At 44.8% G+C, this 20,656-nt stretch overlaps 1 protein-coding gene across 1 annotated transcript; it reads left to right on the forward strand.

The window, feature by feature from the left end:
- The first annotated feature begins 3,642 nt into the window (after positions 1–3,642).
- PARD6B (par-6 family cell polarity regulator beta) lies at positions 3,643–18,899 on the forward strand. The gene is made up of 3 exons (XM_040080355.2): positions 3,643–3,752; positions 7,974–8,196; positions 14,493–18,899. The coding sequence occupies exons 1-3, from the start codon at positions 3,687–3,689 to the stop codon at positions 15,320–15,322; spliced, it is 1,119 nt and encodes a 372-aa protein (XP_039936289.1). The 5' UTR covers positions 3,643–3,686; the 3' UTR covers positions 15,323–18,899.
- Positions 18,900–20,656: the final 1,757 nt, after the last annotated feature.

The following is a 20,656-nucleotide window of genomic DNA, read 5'->3' on the forward strand; positions in this document are numbered from 1 at the left end:
AGCAGTCGGTGTCCTGGGCAGTCTGGTGCAGCCAAGGCCGCCGTTGTAGTTAATTAATGGTGTAATTAACGGTGTAATTAAGGGACGCCGCTCCGGTCACAGCAGCCCGGGGTGACCGGGACAGCGCGGGCACAGCGCCCTCTGGCGGCCACGGCTCCCGATGCACCCGCCAGGACCGCGGCGACAATCGCGACAGCGGCGACAGCGGCGACAGCGGCGACAGCGGCGACAGCGGCTCCCCCGCGCCATGGAAACGGCCAGCCGCCGGGGATTCCCTTCCCGAGTGTCCCAGCCCCTCTGCGCCGCACAAGCTCCTGCTCTGAGCCTCTGTGACATCCAATAATAATTCAATTATTCAATCTCAACAAGCAATAGTTTGCCATTTTATAAAAGCTATCATTGTTTTTGCAACAGGATGCAGGAATCGCTTGGGAAATGAATTCGTCGTCTCAGTCAGACGCGGGAGCGGTCCCTGCCATGAGCTCCCCTCTTGACGCGTTTCTGTGCAGCATTTGTGAACGCACACATTCTGCCTCAGGATCAGCACCATCAGCAGAAAGCTATGGAATGTATTTCCCTGGATTCACGGGGACCTTTAAGTAGTGCTCTACAATATTATTTACATTTAATGTGAATATCGCATCTGTGAGCATCAGATACCTCCGTGACAGCACTGGTTTGTCTGCACCACTCACTTATCAAGGGGAGGGCAAAAGCAATCTGAGATCATGCCGGTCCCTAATATTCTGAAAAAGGAGTACCCAAGTGCATACACTGCTTTGAAAACGCCTCTTTGCAGGGAAATGTAACTGGCACACAAGATTAATGTATCAAAATTGCAGAAAGTATCAAAAAGAAAGCCTGTAAGTACAGAATTTATTTTTTAAAAAGAAGCAGGACCTTCCTGTTATCATTTTGAAAAGAAAGCTTCTCTTTTTCCTTTCAGTTTTCTCTACCCATCAAAAAAACTCTCCAGTCTCTCATCGATCTGACAATCACTCCTCTGAGCTGGCATTGACAGTGTAAATAAAGACTACTTTATGTTAAATATGAAATCAGCATAAGCCCTGAACTATGCAATAAAAGATTAAGTGGATCATCAATAACAGTCTGCCTAAGCTGACAGAAATTTTCTATGCTTTATTCTTGGAAGAACTCTGTGAACTCCCAGGAGGGCTGTGTGGAATACCATTCCACTTAAAATGAGGGAAATCTGGGATAGGAAAGCAACATCACGGCAGAATCTCACTATACTGCACGGTGGACCTAAGTGATGGAATTTCTACATCAAAACAAACAAAGGGGGGGAGAAAAAAAAAATCCTCCCAGAAAAACTTCCCCAGGTGCTCAGAGATCAGGAAACACAACCTGTCTTTCAGCTTCACAGAAACTGAACGTGCCATGAATAGCTTGATCAGGTCTGAATCACAGGTTGTACAGAACTTGTGACTAAAATAGCTCTGTAAGCTTGCCTTACAACAGGCACAGAGCCTGCCTCTCTCCCCACCTTTATCTGAGATCAAATTGTTTATCACATTCCTTCCTCATACGTCAGCTCCTTGTGATGAAAGCCAGCCAGTGATTAATACATTTTATTAGGTTGGTTCCAGTGACTTGAAATGAATCTGCCCTGACTCCTCAGGCTCGCTCCCACACCCACAGCCTGGCACTCCAGCCATGCCAGGAATGCACAAGAGAAAACAAATTATCTTAGGCGATACCTCATAAATTTATAGCAATAAAATTAACTGCACAGTGGCTCCAAGCAGAAATCAGCTTCAGGAGGTTTTTCCTCCCTTTATCCAAGAGAAAAGAGCCAACACAACAGCTCTAAAGCCCCAGAGAAATCACTGTTCCCTTGTCTCTTGCACTCTTCTCCATTCTACAGAATTCTCATTAAACAGAGCTGTAGAAGACAGATATGGAAAGCTGTCCAAACTCTTTTCAGTGTTATCATTACAAAGTGACAGAATAAGAGGCTTTGTCCCGGTCTTGCTCACACAGCTGTGATCTGCCTTCTAGTGCACCAGGATCACAGATTCTATCTGAATTTACAGGCTGACTTCTCTATGTATCCTTCTGTAGTGTAAAACCAGAACATGCTGGGTAAAGGAAGAGAAGACTTGAATCAGCCTAGACACCGTCTGGCAGCAAACTATACTTAACTATTAACAATATCCTCTGTGCTAATTACAGCTTGTCTTGGCTCGAGTGAGAGCTGCAATTCCTTTGCCTTTGGCGTGATGCGAGGAAGATCAACTGTACAAAAATCAGCACCGGCTTAGAAGTGATTCAGCACTGGATGCTTTTTATTTAATTACTGATTAACAGCTGAGACTTGAGAACTGACTAGACACCCATGGCTTTCCTCAGTTGCAAGGCATTGTTTGAGCTCCCATCCCAGCCATCCACACAAGATCTACATGATGAAGACTCACACCGGGTTCACTTCTAGCAGGTTTGTGGATTACAGAGAGGTCTGTAATTCAAAGGTCTGTTGACATAATGAGATTAATGTACATGCTTTCTTCTTGTCCATACACACGTGAGAAGCGATTTTCTTTCAGACAGTTTATAGTCTCTCCACTTATGGATTTTGTACTTTTGTCAGGGTAGCTTAACCGGCCTTTAATTGGAAATAATTGATCTGTCTCAAAATTAATACAATAAGGAAGGTTAGGTCTAATATACCAGATCCTGCAATCTTGTTCGTAACTAAAATGAAAACAAGTTCCATGAACACCTTTACACGTTCAGGACTGACACAGGGCCACATCCTGAGAGAGAGACTTTAAACTTTTGACCTGACCAAGGCTTGTTTATTTAATGCGTAGACATCAACACCGGCGCGTTTTGTGTGTTACACCCGTGGCACCCCAGAATCGCTGGGGCTGGGAGGGATCTTCCTCTGGAGATCGTTCAGTCCGAGCTCGATGTGTGAGGGGACCGAGCCCTCAGGGCAGCCTGAGCCGGGGGCTCCCGGGGCTGGGAGGGCGCAGGGCTGCGGGATGGCGGCTCCTGAGGGCCGCGGAGGAGCGGGAGCGCGGCACGGAGGCTCCGGGGCCGTGGGAGGGTTAGAGTAGGGTCAGCGATCGCCCCTCAGCACTGTGGAGAAGCGGGAGCGCGGCACGGAGGCTCCGGGGCTGTGGGAGGGTTAGGTTAGGCTTAGAGTTGGCTCCTCGGGGCTCTGGAGGAGCGGGAGCTCGGCACGCAGGCTCCTGAGGGCCGCGGGAGGATGCGGAGGTGCGCGCTGGCGGCTCCCCGGTGCGGAAGGTGCCTGAGGAGGCAGCGGGAGCGGAGCCGCGCTCCGGCCCCGAGCGCGTTGCGGGAGAACGGCAGCGGAGGGACAGCCCGCACGTGCTGCGGGAACGGGAGCAGACAGCCCCGCACCGAGCCCCGCACCGCTCCCGCCCCGCCGCCTCCATCTTGCGCCGCTGCGGCGGCAGGTGCGCGCCCCGCCCGTGCGCGGCCCCGCGGAGGCGGCGCAGGCGCGGCGGCCGCCCCGCCCCGCTCCCCGGCAGGTGCCGGAGCCGCGCCGCCCCGCCCCGGCCCGGCCGCGCTGAAGGCGGAGGCGGCGGAGCGGCCGCGGCTCCCGGGGGCTCTTGGCTGGGCCGCGCCGCTGCCCGTCCCGCAGCGCTCCGGCGGAGAGAGCGGCGAGAGCGGCGGACGCAGCCACCGCGCGCGGCATGAACCGGGCTCAGCGCGGGGCCGCGGGCAGCCGCGGCCTGGGCACCATGGAGGTGAAGAGCAAGGTGGGAGCTGCCGCCGCCTGAGGGCCGCGGGCGCGGGGGAAGCGGCGGGCCGGCCCTGCGGGGCCGTCGGGCCGCGGTGTCGCTGCGGGGACGGGGGACGGGGATGGCTGCTGACTCACCTGCCCCCGGGGCAGCCGGGGCACGGCCCCGCCGGGGCCTGAGCGCTCCGCAGGCAGGCGGGCTCGGGCGGGCCCCGGCGCTCCCTCCACACCTGTCCCCTCTGCCCACCCGGGCCGCGGCTGCCCGAGGTGATGGGGCCGCTTGCTGGGCGCGCTGTCTGCGGGCAGAAAATATAAGTGGTTTTGAATTGGTTAAAAAAACCCAAAAAAGCAGGTAAGTGGAGTCGGCCCCTGAGTTTCTGGACAGACTAAAAGACGTATAGGGAAATATGTGTTATGGGAAAAGTGTGAGATCGCTGGGCGGAAAGAGGTGTTTGGAGACATACTTGAGGGGTGGACTACATGATCTCCAGAGGTTCCTTCCAACCTTAACAGTTCTGTGATAATTTGCAAGCATCGAAACCCGCTCTTTGTCCGAATTACAATGAGTGCGTTTGTTAGTGGCTGTTTCTGTAGTTACCTTTTTTTCCTTAATGATTATGTCTTGCTGTAGCTTTTTGTGGGGTACATCGTAGGCTTAGAGTAGTTGAAGAGGTGAACCCTGGCTAGCTTATGCGAAAGTGGAATTTGCCTTCTCTTAGAGGCCCCAAGAGACTTTTACCCTGGCAGTGTTTCAGAAGTGTGTACCTGTGTGTTCCCGCAATGATCACCGGTGTCAGGTGCTCACGTGGATCTCTTGGGGTTTTTTTTTAAAGTGGGGAGCAGCCTGTGTTGTGTCCCCTCCTTTCCTGCTAGTGAAGTGTTAGAGCAGCAGTGCAGGTGAAGCAGTCAGGACTTGAAGGATAACGCATCATGGTGCTGGAACTTCTGGAGAGTGTGTGGTTGCTCTCTACAGCTTGAATGAGGATGATTTCTTTAAAGAGTTCATTTTTCATGTGGCCTAAACCAGTAAGCACAGGAATATCTGGTAGCTGTTATTTCAAATACCAGTTAAGTTAGTATTGTTATGGTGAAGTCTTTGATTTATGCTCTTATAAGGTTGAAAATAATCAGTTTGATGTGCTTACAAACCCAAATCACGTTTCCTTAGCCCCAAACTCTAGGTTCACTGTTTCCCTGTTGTGTGTTTTCCTTGATTTAGAATGTATCTAGGGAATCAGCCATGTGATGTGTTCCTGGTGTTTGTACAGAGAAGTGTAGCCCTAACGAATAGGGATTGTCCCTCAAGTGCATATTGTAGAGCAGGATTCAAGGCATTCTTAGAACTACTTGTTGCTAATGCATTATTTAACAGCACCTCAATTTAATATTGCCGAGGAGTCATCTTCCTTCTACGAAAACGAGCAATTCTGAAGAGAAGGAAGAAAGGCCTTTGTGGGAGGTGGAGGGAGGCATTCCTGCAGAGTGGCCTGGCCTTTGAAGGCTGCTCAGCGATGTACAGCCCTTTATTTAGATATTCCAAATCAATAACTGTGCCTCAGCTGACAAAGCTGGGCCAGCACAGCCCAACTGTGGTTGCAGTTACATGAGCACAATCCTTTTGTTAGTTTAGTTTATTCAGTTTGGGTAACTGCTCTGAGCTTGCCCTGGCGATTCCCCGTAGTACTTGAATTCCAGTCAGCCCATTTTCTTGTCATGGAACATAAAACTTTATACCCCAGACTAGAGTTCCTAGTGATGATATGGAAACCCAAAACAAGCCTCTAGTTCTCTATATATTAAAATTCAGGTTTTCCCCCTTTCTCATGACTTGGAATAATATTTTTTTTTTCTGAGTAAAATCTTAATAGCTGGTAAGCCAGAGAAGGTGACTGCTGCTTACGTTCTGTCAGGAACAGAGACTTGCATGGAGCAGCTCTGTGCTGTGTTTTAGAGGACTTTTAAACGTGACCCATAAATGAGTGTGAAGTGAGTGTCCCGGGTGTGCTGCCGTGGCTCCCCTGCCTTCTCCCTGGGGAGTTACGGGGGAACAGCATGGGCTTGTAAAGAGCTCATGTGGCAAGGAGCCCTCCGTGCTTAAGTTACTCTTCCAGTGTCTCATCTCCTCTAGAACATCAAGTGCAGGCCTGTTTCATGGGAAGCAGTGCAGCCTCTGATAGAACATTTCAGAGATTCAGATAATGGAATTGCACAGTTGGACTTTTACCTGCTTTCTAATAGTACTGAGTGAACTGTGTTAGGAAATACGCCTGGGTTATGAGTCTCTTGGTATTCGCACCAAATATGTATAAAATAACATGGAAAAAGTAAAAATCACATTTTTGAAAATCTGGCCCTTTGCTTGCTGTGGTAATATTCAACATTTATTTCAACCTGAGGGTGAGGTTGTTGGCTTTTTAGACTGTGTAATCCTTGAAAGCCAAACAATTTCGGTTGCTGCCATGCAGGGACAGTTCTTGTGGGGAAGGATCTGAGGCAGGATGAAGTCCTGCACTGATGTCATGATTAAACTGTGCTGCCTCTGACGTGATGGGAATTCCTCCTGTGGGCTGGGCTTTTGTTTGTAAGCAGCTATGAATCATCCCTTCTGCCTTATTAGTTCATCTTACGGTAATTGCAGTTTTTTAGAGCAGGAATGTTCCCAGATAATTCCTTTATTTGAAGCTTTTGGAGGAAGGTGGGGTGTTGAAGGTGTAGCCCGTGTGGTGTTAAAGTGCTAACAACGGGGTCCTTGTCTCCTGATTTTCAGTCCTTTGTTTGTATGTGAGGGCTCCATGGCTTTTATTGTCCAAAAGATTGTAATCAGGTGTGAGATAAAGTGCACCTCCACATCTCCTGTGTGTAACATGCAACAAAGTATGTGATACTGAGGCTCAAACTCGCACTCAGAGCCTCTTGTTCCACGTGTCCTTCTGCTCTGCTTAAAACTAAACTTGCTAAAGAAATTAAAGTCTTTATTTTCACTGTAGGTCTGCAATATAATTCACACACACAAAAAAAGCAGCCAACTGAGTTTGAATTATTAGCTTATTATCCTTTTAACTCATACACAATCTGTTCTGGTTTTTGTAACCTGGCTGCTGCTATCTCTGAATTCCTCTTGACATCTCTGGTATGTTGTGTATGTTCCTGATATGGAGGATTTGGAGTAATTTTTATCCAATATTCTGTTTGCTTTGGGTCCTGCCCTTGTTAGGCAGAACACCACATTTCACAAGCTATATGTGGTAAAAATCACAGTTTGTCTAGTCTACATCAAATGCTCATCCTCTTCTTGGCACTCACTGGAGTCTCCTGCCTGCCCCCACTGTATCATTGCCTTAATAAGCAACATGTTTTATTAAGTGTTTGCTTTAGAGATGATTTAGGAGACTGAGCTTGAGTGGATCTGTGAGCTGGGTTTTTGTTGAATGATTATGTTGGCTACAAGCAAGTCCTACCGCTGAAAGTAGTGTCAGTGACTGATTTTTATATTTTCTGAACCTTGCCAGATTTGGAAAATCCATACCCTGGCTAGAACCCTGATTTAAAAGACTGTTGCAGTCAAGATTTGAGCCTTGCTCCTGCAAGGAATCTTGTGAATGCTCTTAGAGGTAGTGGCTGGTTGCCTCTGTTATCTCTCTTTAGGCAGGAGCAGGGTGGACCTGAGATCAGCTCCCCAGAGCTGGGCTGCACGTGGGTTGTACTGAAAAGCAGAAACATTTCTCTGTGGTCTTCACATCCAAGTGGCATTTTCACTTCCTGCCCAGACAGCTGGGGGTGTGAAGGCTGCTCAGCCTTGCGTGGGTGAACCAGAGTTGTGTAACAATCTCTGCATACTGTTCTCAAGGGCACTGGTAGTGCTTGGAAACAAATTCCAGGTGGGCACATACCACAGGATGTTAATCACAGTCCTGGCTTGAGCCACCACAGCAGTGCTGCCTCTGTTCTGTTCCTGGCCCAGCCTGGATGATCTGCAGGAATCCCTGCACCGGTTTGTCACCTTAGTGCTGCTGAGCTCCCGTTAAATGGAACAAGGAAACAGCCTTGGCATGCTCAAAGGTACACCTTCTACCAGGTAAAAAACTAGTTATAACTTTGAGGAAAACCCCAACTGTTTGATACCACGTCACAATTGTTTGTTGTAGTTTTTAGTGCGCTTTTAGTTCCATACCATTTCTGGTTTAACATAAAATAATTCTGTTGCTTCCATATTGATGATGTCTGAAATCTTTTGTTGTAGTTTGGGGCAGAATTTCGACGATTTTCTCTGGAGAGATCCAAACCTGGAAAGTTTGAGGAGTTCTATGGATTACTGCAGCACGTGCACAAGATCCCAAACGTTGATGTTCTGGTGGGATACACGGACATTCACGGAGACCTGCTGCCTATCAATAATGATGACAATTATCACAAAGCAGTTTCTACAGCCAACCCTCTACTCAGGATTTTCATTCAGAGAAAAGGTAAGAGCACTTGAAGAATGTGAATCATCTGTTTATCCAGTTGCAGTGTGATGTATGGAGGAAAAAACCCTTCAGTCCTATTTCATCATGTCAAATTCCATAATAATTATGGGTCATGAAAGGTATTCACAACTTGTCTCTCTTGCAAGGGCTTCCTCAGGCAACCTATTTATACTTTGTAATTTTTTGCTTGTATTTAGTTGATTTAAAGTCAAGTTAAATCTCTAGCAAATGCTTCTTTCTGGTTTTATGTAAGCAAATGAAAATAAACTTTTGACCTCAGGTTTTCTGCTCTGTGTGTTGGATGCTTTTCACTTAAAATTCCAATCTTGATCAGACAAGAAGAGAGACCATTAAAGGATGGAAAGTAATATTTAAAATATTATTACATGAAGTATTGAATGTAATATTAAAGTATAAATTCAAGACTAACTTTGTAATATGGTACTCTTACCACACTTTTCTAAAAAAACATTTTGAAGTTTTCAGTTGACAAGCTTCTATCAGTTAGGAAACCTCAGGAGAGAGGGCTGCTTGCTTTGTTGGTTTGACTTTAAAGTGTGTCTGCTCTGGTTGGTTGTTCCTACTCTCTGCTTTTGTTCATGAAGGGAAAAAATCCAATTACAAGTTTGTATTTGTTCTTGTGGTGTTGTTCCTGGTTGTTGCAGGCATTTTTTCCTTATAAAATGCTTGGGCATCAGAACCATTTATCAACTCCAACTCCAAAAAGTGAACAGCTCCACAAGAGCCTGACACAAACCCAGTATCCTTAACCAGTGTGGCTGCTCGGCAGCTGCTGAGTGCTGGCAAAATGTTTTGTTTGTGGTGCTCGTATAGACTGGTGAGGCCTGTGTTCTCAGTGCTGAAATGCCAAAGGCATGAGCCATTTGCATGAGCAGAACCTGGAGGGAGACAAGGCCTGGGAGTCCATCTAATCCCCTACAGTAGCCATATGACAGGAAGGGATAAGCCACTTTGTCAGACTGGGATTATTGAGTTTATATTAACACCATATGTTTTTAGATTGTTCCTAGTGTGACAAGTCTAATGTTGCCTGTTCCTAGTGTTACATTCATAATGCTTTCTTAGTTTCCTAACATTGTTTACCTTGATTTGATCCAGGTGGATTATTTGTTGCTACCCTGGTGCTAGGAGTTGATACAATGCCCAAAAGCAGAAGATGAATCCATTTTCGTTTGTCAGAGCTTGAGCTAATGAGCAGGAAAAGCTGTGTAGAAAGTACCAGGTGTCAGTGCCTTTCCTTGGACACAAGAGCCCTCTGCCCATGGAGCTTCAGGGAACAAAGAACCCAGGCTGGCAGCACAGTCCCCACTGCACCTTGTTGGGAATTAGTTGTGATCACACTGGTCACATCTCTTGATGAAATTGAGGCTTTGCCTTCACTGGCATCTTTGCCATATAGAGTAGATGTTTGTTTGGAAAATACAGAAATAACTTTGTTCTGTATTTTATTTGTGATGATTTGCCTGTAACCAAGGCTGGCTTGGTGGAGTTCGGGATGGTTCATATTTTGTGCAGGGTGGTTTGTTTAAGTGTGCTTAATCCATAGATTGCAGCAGCTTCACTGGCTCTGCCTCTGGAATGGAAAAGAAAAGCCTGAGCAAACACCTGCTATTGATGGGGCTGCTTTGGAACTATAGTAAGTGACACAAGTTACTTTTCCACCTGCAAGGCTCCTTGTGGCTTTCATGCATTCTCTTATATCAGCTGAAAAAATTTTGTGGGTTTTGTAATGGAACTTTGACTTCTTTTATATTTCCAGCAGCAGTAGTTGGGAATTAAGAATCTTTGACAAAAAGTCACTGTGGGGAAGAGGGAAAGTGTTTTGATGCCTTATAATATATGAATTTTTTATCATACTGACTTAACTATTTGGAAACTACATGTCATTTGTGCAAAGCTAGCTTGGGGTATGAGCAGACTGCAGTGAAGTCTAATGTAAATAGTATTAACTTCTTAGTACATTGCATCCAAGGAACACCTTGAGCGGTCGAAATGGGAGCTGCAGGATGGTTTTGCTTTTATTAATAAGCGATGGTTGTGATAATGGGACTCCAGAATTTGGGAAATGTCATGCCAGAGTAAGAACTCCTCTCTGTTTGATTTTGACTCCTCATTTCTGACAGCTCTGTTTGTCCTGAACATTTATGTGGCTTGGTTGATGTGGTAGAAAACCAGAGATCCTGTAATGAAATCACATTATTCCCCTTAGACTCCTCTAACTGTATTTCACAAAATTCCTTTAAAATACTTTATAAACTGCTCCAGTGCTAAATCTAAACTGGACCTTGATGGTGCACAAGTCAGGATTGGCTGTCAGCTTGCAGAAAACATTCCTCGCTGGAATTTCATTCTGCAGTTTAACAGATTAACAGGTACTGTTGACATCTGGTATTTAAAGGTTAAACTGATGTATTGTGATTAAATCCAGATGTATGGGAGTCACTCTGTCTGTGAGAAAAACTCTTCTGAAGAGAAAATGGAGGGGAACAGTCTGCACAGGCTGAAGGGCAGCTTGATGTGGGGAACTTTGCATTGTAAATAGGAGAAGAATAGAGATAACAGAAGATACATTTCATTATAATATCCTTAACAGTCCCTCGCAGGATTCTAAATTACAATATCCAGCTCCTGCAAGTTCTGCATGTATGTGGCTGTACTTAGTGAGAAGTGGATTCTTTGGTTAATCCACTTGTGCCTCTTGAGAGAGACTTTGTCACTGAGAAGCTTTATTTTGATGAGAAGTAAGAGCAGTTGGCTTTTTGAACAGCTCTTTGGGGACTAGCCTAGCTATTCTGAGGCCTCTTTCTGAAAATACAGGTTGGTTTCCTAAAACCATATTTTGTTATACTTTCTGACTAAATAAGAGGAGATTTGTTGGGTCGTATGTAAAAAAATGCTAAATTGTATCTCTGTTCACATATACTTACTACTTGGGGGCTTCGAAGATTTAATTCTCAAGGAGTAACTCTACGTTGATTTGTAAATGAGTCAGGAAAATATTTCAAAAATCTGTCTTCAATAGTATTAAATTGGAACCAGATTTGGCATTTGTGGGCTTTTGTTTTCAATTTCATGTAATAAGTCTGTACAGATTGGTGCCACCTTGAGCTTGAAACTGCTGGGGGGAGAAATCCTTCCTGCACCGTGTGGACGATCTCCTTCACACTATCTGTAGTTAACACCTTGTCCTCTGGCTTTAGGCCAAAATATTTTTCACTGGGGCTTTAAAGTGATTAGTGAGGTGCCAGAACAAAGATGCCTTTGTACTTGAGGGTATTGCTTTAGAAAACTTGTTTAGCAGTGGAAGAGAGGTTACCCAGAGCGTGCTGTTCTGCTTGGATTTGGGGAGGTGAGTTTATCAACCTTTCACTAATTTTTCCTCACAAGTTCTCTAACCTTAACTGTCTACCTTATGGTTCATGCTAGTTCTGAATTATTAAACTATTTAGAGCAGTTATAATGAAAAAAACCTTTCCCTCTGGTGTGTCTGAATTTCTTAAATGTTTTTACATCTGGCTTGCAATTTTGGGATGCTTTTATTTCAGCCATGTGTTCTGTAACTTAAGAAAGTTACTAAAAAGAAGAAGACTAGCTAAATTTAAGATTTCTGATTTTATATTTGTTTTCTGAAAGAGACTTTTAAAATTGCTCTCTTTTCCAAGAGATGTTTTTCTGCTCTTAGTTTTTGTTGAAAAAATCCTTTTGAATCTGTTATTTCACATACAGACATTTACATAATATTTCTTTCAAAGCCAGTCCTGTTGGAACTCGATTTTCATGTTTCTCTGCTAACTGGAAAAATTTGTTTTGGGCAGAAGTTACCAGTGAGAAAATCAGTCCTGACCAAGCTTTGCCTATCCTGTTTTCTCATGTTTTTTTTCTAAACAGAAAAAAATGAGTTTTCTGTTGCACTAAAATAGCAGCAGGAACTGAGTGCTTGACTGGCACCAGTCTGTTGGGACCTGTGTCCTGGAGCTGTCATCAGCAGCTTGCACTTTAGCAGCAATGAGTGCAAGTGTTACCTTGTATTTAAAGCAAGACCTGTCTAGGATCTGATTTCACGACTGTCCTTTCCAGGTTGTTTTGTAAACAATTGTAGTTCTAAATAAAGAGAAGTTACTGCACCTCATTGAATTGCAAAATTCCTTTCAATGAAACCCCAGATGTCTAGCTGGAAACTGGTTGGATGGGTTGTCAGGAGAGATAAGGGCAAAACTTCTATCTCTCTTTTTCTTTGATCATGCATTTTTAGCAAACATGAGAAGAATTGCTCCGTGTTGTCTGAGAAGTCAGCGTGTCAGTTGTCAGCAGAGGAGTACAGGGCTTTAACCAGCTGCTCTTAGCCAGACATCCCAAAGGCCTTCTGCAGAGAAAAGGCTGAGTTTGTGTTGTTGTGAGTGTTTTACTTCAGACACAGTTCACCTGTTAAAAGGCTTTGGCTGGGGAGGTTGAATTGTTTTTTAATGCACCAGCTCTTCAACACAACTGACATAACACTCTTAGGCATGTGAAGATCAGATTTTAGGCTATTTCTAAAACCTTTGTGCTTGATGTTAAGATCTAATGTTGCATTAATTAAACCTTAAATTACAAAGTAACTGATATTGCTACAGAAGTAGCTTCAGGCTACAGTAGGGCTGTGTCAATCAGCTCTCTTCAGAAATAACTCCTGATAGTGTGAATGAAATTGTTGAACAACTTTAGCTGTAAACATCAGTGCAAAAGATGCACTGTGTTTAGCAAACAGCTGAGCAAGAGCTTTGCCTTCCTTATGGTGTAATTATTTCTTTTAAACAAAGGAAATAAAAAAGAAATGTAAATGAGGCCATCATCAGGACACGTTTTCCTAAAGCGTGTTGATGAACTATTGTGTACCCACAAGCCAGGAGCTGACAATAATTCCCTTTGAGGTTTTTTTTGTGAGCTAATTTAAATTTGTTTCTTTTCCTCTTGTCCTTTATCTTTTAGTGTACCAGGTCCAAGGCTGCTGCCTTCCTAGAGCAGCCAAAGGAGTGTTCTTGTTTTCAGCAGCCCTAAAGGCTGGGAAGGGAGGAGTTGCTGTTACATGCTGCAGCAGTGTTAGCCTGTTGCTCCAGGGATACTTTCTCTGCTCTATTTTGCTTAAAGCATCTGAGGAGTCCAAATCTACTGGTTCATGTCTGTACATCTCAGCCTCAGAAACAAGTGCACTCATTGATTTCCTCAGCAGCTGGCAGCTGTCCTGAAATGCCACCAGGGCAGCATTGCCACAGTCAGCCCAGTCCACAGTTTGAAATGTATAGCCATTCTTCCACTTGCTTGGCTCTACCAATGGCATCTGAATGGGATAATACAAAGAAATCCCAACTTCTCTGGGTCCTAGGGTTAGTGCAGTCCAGTTCTGCATGATTATTGGGGGATTTCTCCTGTGGAACAAAGATGTGTGCAGTAAGTATGAGTGCAAATCTGGGGAAGCTCAAATCTGAGTGTATTTAGGCTCATTCCTTTTGGTGAGTTATTGCATATTAAAAAGAAAAATGGAACCTTTGGTAAATAAGCATTTCAGAAATCAGTATTGCTTCCACAGAACATGTTTTCTCGTCCCTTACAAGCAGTTGTAGGACTGATATGTTTTCTTTTGTTTTTTTTTTTTAAGCTCTAAGCCATTTGCCTGGTCCTGTATCAAGTTGTGGCAGTTACAGCATTGCTTGCATGAACAGTTTTGCTTGAGGTATTTGTGTGCGAGGTCTCTTTGTTTCTGCTCCACAGCCATTTTACCTACATGGCGTGGGGGCAGGGAGGAGTGCAGAATGGAATAAGCTTTCTGGAGTTTGAATCCAGGTCACTTGGCTGGCTCCCAGTAACCAGGCAATAATAGGCACACTGGCTGCTTTCCCTTTTTCATTCTTTCTTTTCCAATGATCTGAAACCTGAGGAGAGAAAACTAGCAAGTGGAATTACTCTGAATAAAATTAAAATGTTTCTAGGAATGTACTCACTCTTTCCATTCTACTCTTTCTCAGGCAGCTGTAGCTCTTTTTGTCTGCTGCTGCTAACTTGCTTTTAGTTCCTTTTGTGCGCACTCTTCCCTTTGGTAGAAGGAAAACCAAAAGTATTCCAAACTTTGAATCTCGTAACATTAAAGCTTTTGTTTCATGAGTAGAGAGAAAGGTTTCTATGATAGCGAGGCTGGCACCTTCTAGATGAGCTGTTTTCTGTGCTGAGCTAAGCCCTGCAGCAGTGTGGCCTGGCTGTGTCTGCGGCCTCTAACCCCCGTGTGCTCTGTCTTGCAGAAGATGCAGACTACAGTGCCTTCGGGACGGATACCATGACGAGGAAGAAGAACGTCTTGTCCAACGTGCTACGTCCGGATAACCACAAGAAGAAGCCCCACATTGTCATCAGCATGCCCCAGGACTTCAGGCCTGTGTCGTCCATCATAGACGTGGATATCCTGCCCGAGACCCACCGCAGGGTGCGGCTCTACAAGTACGGCACCGACAAACCGCTGGGCTTCTACATCCGCGACGGCTCCAGCGTCAGGGTCACCCCGCACGGCCTGGAGAAGGTGCCGGGCATTTTCATATCCAGGCTGGTCCCCGGGGGGCTGGCGCAGAGCACGGGCCTGCTGGCCGTCAATGACGAGGTGCTGGAGGTGAACGGGATAGAGGTGTCAGGAAAAAGCCTCGATCAAGTTACGGACATGATGATTGCCAACAGCCGCAACCTGATCATCACGGTCAGACCCGCCAACCAGAGGAACAACGTCGTGAGGAACAGTCGGACTTCGGGCAGCTCCGGCCAGTCCACAGAGTCCAGCCTTCCCAGCAGCACTCCAAACATTCTGGGCAGTCTGCTGCAAGGAGAAGAGGAGAGCGACGAAGAGGACATTATCATTGAAGACAGTGGCGAGCCGCAGCAGATCCCAAAAGCTGCGCCTACCAGCGAAAGCATAGAATCCTTATCACAAATCGAACTCCTCCACGAGTCCACACAAAATGGATTCCTTCCTTCCAGTGAGATGAACTTGAATCACTCAGCAGGCAGCATTAGCATGGAATATGAAGCACCAGAGCCAGGGCCTAAGTCCTTGGAAGAAGATGGAACAATAATAACTCTATGAGATGATGTTGGTGTACTTTGTATAAGTAAGGATGCCATACATGTTTTAATTGGGCTTAATATGTAACACATTTTATACCTCTCCATCTACCAAGCACTGCAGTTAGGTTAAAAGGAGGCAGACAAATATATACAAGAAATTCAAAATTACATACGTTGACTAACTTCATTAATTCTGCACTTCAATGTAAATAATTCACAAAGCTGGATGATAATTGATAAATAGCTGAAATCAAATGAGCTGAAATTACAAATGAAGGATAGCTAAGAGATGGCTGTGAGCTTTCTTTTAAAGGTACTTGATTTTTATTATTTTTTTAATGCCATATACTACTGGTTCTATAGAAGTAAACTTCCGTACGTGCGAGGCTGGCTGTCTCATGGACCGTGGTTTCATGTTCCTCTGAAGTGCTGCTTATGTGTGGTGAAGCTGCTCCAGCTCCCTCACTCCCGTGCTGGCTGCTGCTCCGCTGGCAGAGCTGTGTGTAGGCTCTGGGCAAGAGGAAACTGGGAGGAAGCCAGAGGTGGGCTGGCTGCTCTGGTCCTGGCTGACACAGGGACAACAGCAGGGCTCTGTGGGCAGCACCTGCAGTGGGGCTTTGGAGGTCACTGTTCCTTTGTGAGTGAATGTGCAACCACAGGCTCGTTAGTCAGGCACTGTTACTGGTTTTAATGACTCTGATTTTGAAATTCAAATGTGAAAGTCTTAACACTAATGCATCAAAGACCTCTTCTCATTCTAGTTTGCAATATTTAAGAATGTCATTGGGCTTAGTTACTAATCCCAGTAAATTACAAACAAGTCAAACGTAAACTTAATGCTATGGAAATAGCATAGCATTATTTCTGTTAAAATTGCAGTCCTAGTAGAAACTGTAAAGATTTCTACTAGAAGAGGTTTTTTGGAATGGTCTGGATATAAAAGTGACTTTCTTCAAACCTGAACAAGTTAGAACAGTCTAAATTAAACCCTTGGGTTAAAAACAGTTTTAAATCAGAATCAGGCTTTACTACACCTTGTTTGAGCCATGTGATATTAACTTATTCATTGTTGGGAAGTGCTGTGTAAATGCAGATGGCTGTGTGCCCCTGGCTGGGTGTTGTGGATATTACAGTGTTGCTCTGTGTGAAAACTCTGACAAGTTCTGATGCTGCAAGAGCAGGTGTGTGTGTGTGTGTAACCACTGCGCTCGCTGGGACAGCTGCAGGGGAGGCTTCTAGCATTGTTTTTGTCCTTCCCCTTTTTGTATCTCCTGCTTTACCCCTTTGGCCCTTGGTTCCCAACCTGACTCTCCTCTGGGAGCAGAAGCTGTGGCTGGAAGATGAGCTGGGGACTGCCAGGGCTGGGGAGAAGGATCTCCCCAGGGATCCCATGGCCTCGGGCAGCCTGTCAGGAGCAGTAGGGTGCTACCAGTTCTGTCCTGTGGTCCTGTGCTCCCCAGAGCAGCACTCAGGTGCCTGGGAGCATGTTCCACCCTCTGGGAAGATGTGATGAGTGGGAAGGGAGACTGACCCCTTTCTTTTTTTCTCCTCAGTCTATTTGAGGAAAATCTACCTCTGATAACTTTACTAACGAGAGACCAACTGTAAGTTTAATGATAGAGCATCTGTAAAAGTTGTCACAGACTGTCAGGCTAAACCTGTGTTTGTTTCAGGTTTTTGTGACGATGCAAGCACTGCTGCAGAAACAAATCCCTGCTGTTTGATGTTACAAAGTGCACATTTGAAATTAGTATGTGATGAGCAGTAGTTTTCTCAAACCTCCTATGCCACTGGAGTCCAAGATGCCGGGAGAGGCATTCATCCCCCTTAGGATTTATGGAGAATAGGCACAGCAGGCAGTGATACTCTGCAAATACAGGTGAGGGGCTCTTTTGTCACACTTATTTATGGTTTCTTAGTGTGTGTGTGTGGAGAGCTCTGGAATCTTTTACAAGAGCAAGATCTTTCAAGTGTTTCACTTGTTTTACTAATAATTATTAAGAGTGAAGTAACTACATCCACTTAGTGTGAATGAGAAAAAGAAATGTTCATTCTGCAACATGGAGACTTTACCTGTACATGTTTCTCTCAGCGCTGCTCTACGCTTCCTTTCTTTATGGAAGATTGTTTACTTTGAAAATATCTTTTTTTATTTTCCTTTGTCAAAAGACTTTCCTTCCTGTATGAAATCACCAGTGGAGGGTGAGACTCATTATTCTGCTAGTTTGCACTTCTGTGCCTTTGGTTTACTTGAATGTATTGTGAATAATCAAAGGAATAAAGGCACTTGGATGGGAAGAGAAGAGAGGTCCACAGGTACAGAGAATGAGCTGGTAGTGCACTTAATGCAGGTGTAACGTTTTCATTCCGTGCAAATCCACTCTGGGGCTGGTGTGGTCCGTGGGGATGGACTTGCCTGGGAGGGCTGGGTCTGGCAGGAACCTGGGCAGTTCCAGCCCCGAGGCTGCTCTGCTGCCAGGCACGGGCCGGGGTAGTTTGGATAATATTTATGCCAGTATTAAGGACTTGTAGAAATTTAACTGGGGTCCTACTCTAAACTGCATGAGACTTCATCTCTTAGGACCTTTCCTGCAAACTGAGTTATCTAAACGTGAGATAATGTTCTTTTTGATATAGATTGTGTTCTGTTTCACAGAAATTTGGTGGCATGTAGTAAAACTAAGCATTTGGGACTTGGTAAGAATTTTAAAGAATAAATCTAAAAAATGTGTATTTACATTTACAACGACAGACTGCACAGCATGTAATTGCTTAATGCTGCAGTTACCGTAAAGTTTCTGAAGTTCTTCCATATCTTACTAATATGTACACTGTTAATTACAAAAGATTTTTAAATTGCTACTTCAGGATGATCAATGGTTGATTATGAGTGGCGAAATTTAATTTTATATATAAATGATACTGGGGTTCAGTATAAGGTTTTTTAAAATATGCTGATATTGTTAGCCTTTCATTCACTACCTCCTAAATTTTTAACATCTATACTGTTTTCTCCCTGGAAGACGATACTTAAAGGCTTGACTGTTTTATATAGATTTTATCTATAGCTAAAAAAAAGGAGAAAAAAAAATCCAGAAGTGATAGTGAGGATGCTGCGCATGATTGACAATATTACGCTGCTATTGATGTAATCTGTGTATTAAGTATCTTGTGTGTGTAAATTGTATTTTCAATCCAGATTTTATAAATTAATTTATGAAATACCCGAATAATTTGAGAATGGAATGAAAAACCAAAATTCCTTTGACTAGTGTTATGTGTTGTATACATGCACAGAGGAGCATAAATGATTCCTCCCTGGTGACCGAGAGATCTAAGTGCACCTTAATAGGAAGAACAAATTCTTAATAGAATTAAGATGCATTTACTTTAAAGTTCTGCTATGGTACTGGAGAAGTCAAGCCTAACTGTGAATCATATGGGTTTTTTTCCACACCTGAATTAAATTTAGGACTATGTTCTCACAAGCTGTCTTTAACATGTGTATTTTTGTGAATATTATGTATTTTCTAATTAAATTTTACTTGCAATGTGATTTTTACATGAATGAACTTGTTTAAAATGTCAAATATCAGTATTTTTCTTACAACTTTAATGTATAATGTACATTGGTATCTCACCGAATGAAGATTGATTTTACAAAAATCAAGCTAGATGTAGTTGTATATTAGTCTTATATTTTTACAGACCAAAATAATAAATGGATATAGAAATAAAGTGGGGGTATTTTTCTCAATTACTTTGTCAGATAAATCAAACTGAGGAAGAATGTATCCTTTTTCTCGAGTGTGACAGCAGATGGGGTTAATTTTTCTCTCCTGGCCAGCGCGGGGCTGTGTGTTCCTGGCAGTGTTGTCCATGTGCCCTGTCCCTGCCCTGGAGCAGCTCTGCGCCCAGGGCAGTCCCAGCCCCTCAGTGCAGCTACAGCAGTCACCCCTGCATTGCCTGCCTTGCCCGGGGCTGCTCCCGGGACAGCTTCAGGTCACCTGCTCTCACCTGTGCCAGGTGCTGCAGCCGCAGGGGACGCTGTCACTGCCGTGAGTATCTCTGGAGGTGTCCATGGGACAGCTTGAACTCAAACACATTTCACTTGCAAATGTTTCCTCCCACCTCTTTCGCCCTGGCAGCCCTTGTAAACATTTACCCAGGGAGGAGAGACTCGGGCTGTGCTCAGCCCTTTGCGTGTGGCTTTGGTTTCTGCTGCTTTGGGGCTGAGCACGGTTCTGCTCTGCACCTCCCTTGGTTTATTTGTGTGCTCAGTGCTTTCCATCCCTGCAGACAGAGCCTTGGGGAGGGGACAGCGAGGCTGGGATCAGCACTGACTCAGAGTGCAGCAAAAGGAGCCCATGCTGCTGCCCTGGGCACTGGAGCATGAGTGCCTTGGGGCTGGGGGAGTTCTCTCTTTGCACAGGACACTTGGAAGGAATGCTGGAATCAGAGTGGCATTCCTGGGAGGGTGTGAGCTCTGCAGCGTTCCGGGGCTTGGGCAGGGCCCTGGGGTCACCTCTGAGGCAGCAGGAGCAAAGACTGAGGAACTGTCCTTGAGAATGCCTCTGTGAGCATAGAGCGAGCCCGATGGGGCCGGCTCTGCAGAGGAGGCGCTGCCAGGGAATGAGGCTCGAGTGCTCTCACACAGGTCAGCAATGCTGCTTCTACAAAGCACTCACTCCTGCTGTAGTTTTCTTAAAACTGAGAAACTTACTTAAGGGAAGAGACTAACTTTCCCTACTGCTGCCTCCTTGAGGAAGGAATGCAGCTCCTAACTGCATCTGTCCTTTAAACCCAGCAGCATTCATCTTTTCTCAAGGTGATGAGCTCTTAAACCCAAGTCCTAACACCTTGTTTTTTATGAAATTGAAAATTCATGTATGCTTATACAGATACAGGATTTTCATAAGTAATCAAGTGAAAATCCTACTCTCCCTAGTATACCATCAGGAGAAAGATTTAGACTAGTGCTAAATACCCCTCTGAAGTTTTTATGATATCATCAAATTATCTGTGGCATTCTAGTTACAGACTTTCCAGAAGTCTTCTGAGGACATGTTCCTTGCAGTACAAGAGTCGCACTCAGATACTGGGATGTAGTTACATGTGGTAATGCTAGAGAGGAAAAATCAGCTTTAAGGTAGCTTCATAAGTGGCTTGCAATGCTAACAGGAGGGAAGATGTGTTGGATGGTAACAGCATTCTTGGATGCTGTGGAAGTATGCAATAAATGGCACAGCTGGTCCTTGGGGAGGCAAGACTGCAGCCAAGATGTAGGAATTCAGACTCCTTGTGCCACTCTGACAGATCACTTGTGTACTTTTCCTCTCACACAAGAGATAAA

Source organism: Hirundo rustica, chromosome 16, assembly GCF_015227805.2.
Source record: "Hirundo rustica isolate bHirRus1 chromosome 16, bHirRus1.pri.v3, whole genome shotgun sequence".
Taxonomy (NCBI): domain Eukaryota; kingdom Metazoa; phylum Chordata; class Aves; order Passeriformes; family Hirundinidae; genus Hirundo; species Hirundo rustica.

What these genes read in the sequence shown, in the direction of transcription:
- PARD6B (XM_040080355.2), top strand. Translation starts at nt 3,687, where the DNA reads ATGAACCGGGCTCAGCGCGGGGCCGCGGGCAGCCGCGGCCTGGGCACC. An exon ending in CCATGGAGGTGAAGAGCAAG is followed by an intron (nt 3,753 to 7,973) that starts GTGGGAGCTGCC and finishes CTTTTGTTGTAG; the next exon opens with TTTGGGGCAGAATTTCGACG. An exon ending in GATTTTCATTCAGAGAAAAG is followed by an intron (nt 8,197 to 14,492) that starts GTAAGAGCACTT and finishes TCTGTCTTGCAG; the next exon opens with AAGATGCAGACTACAGTGCC.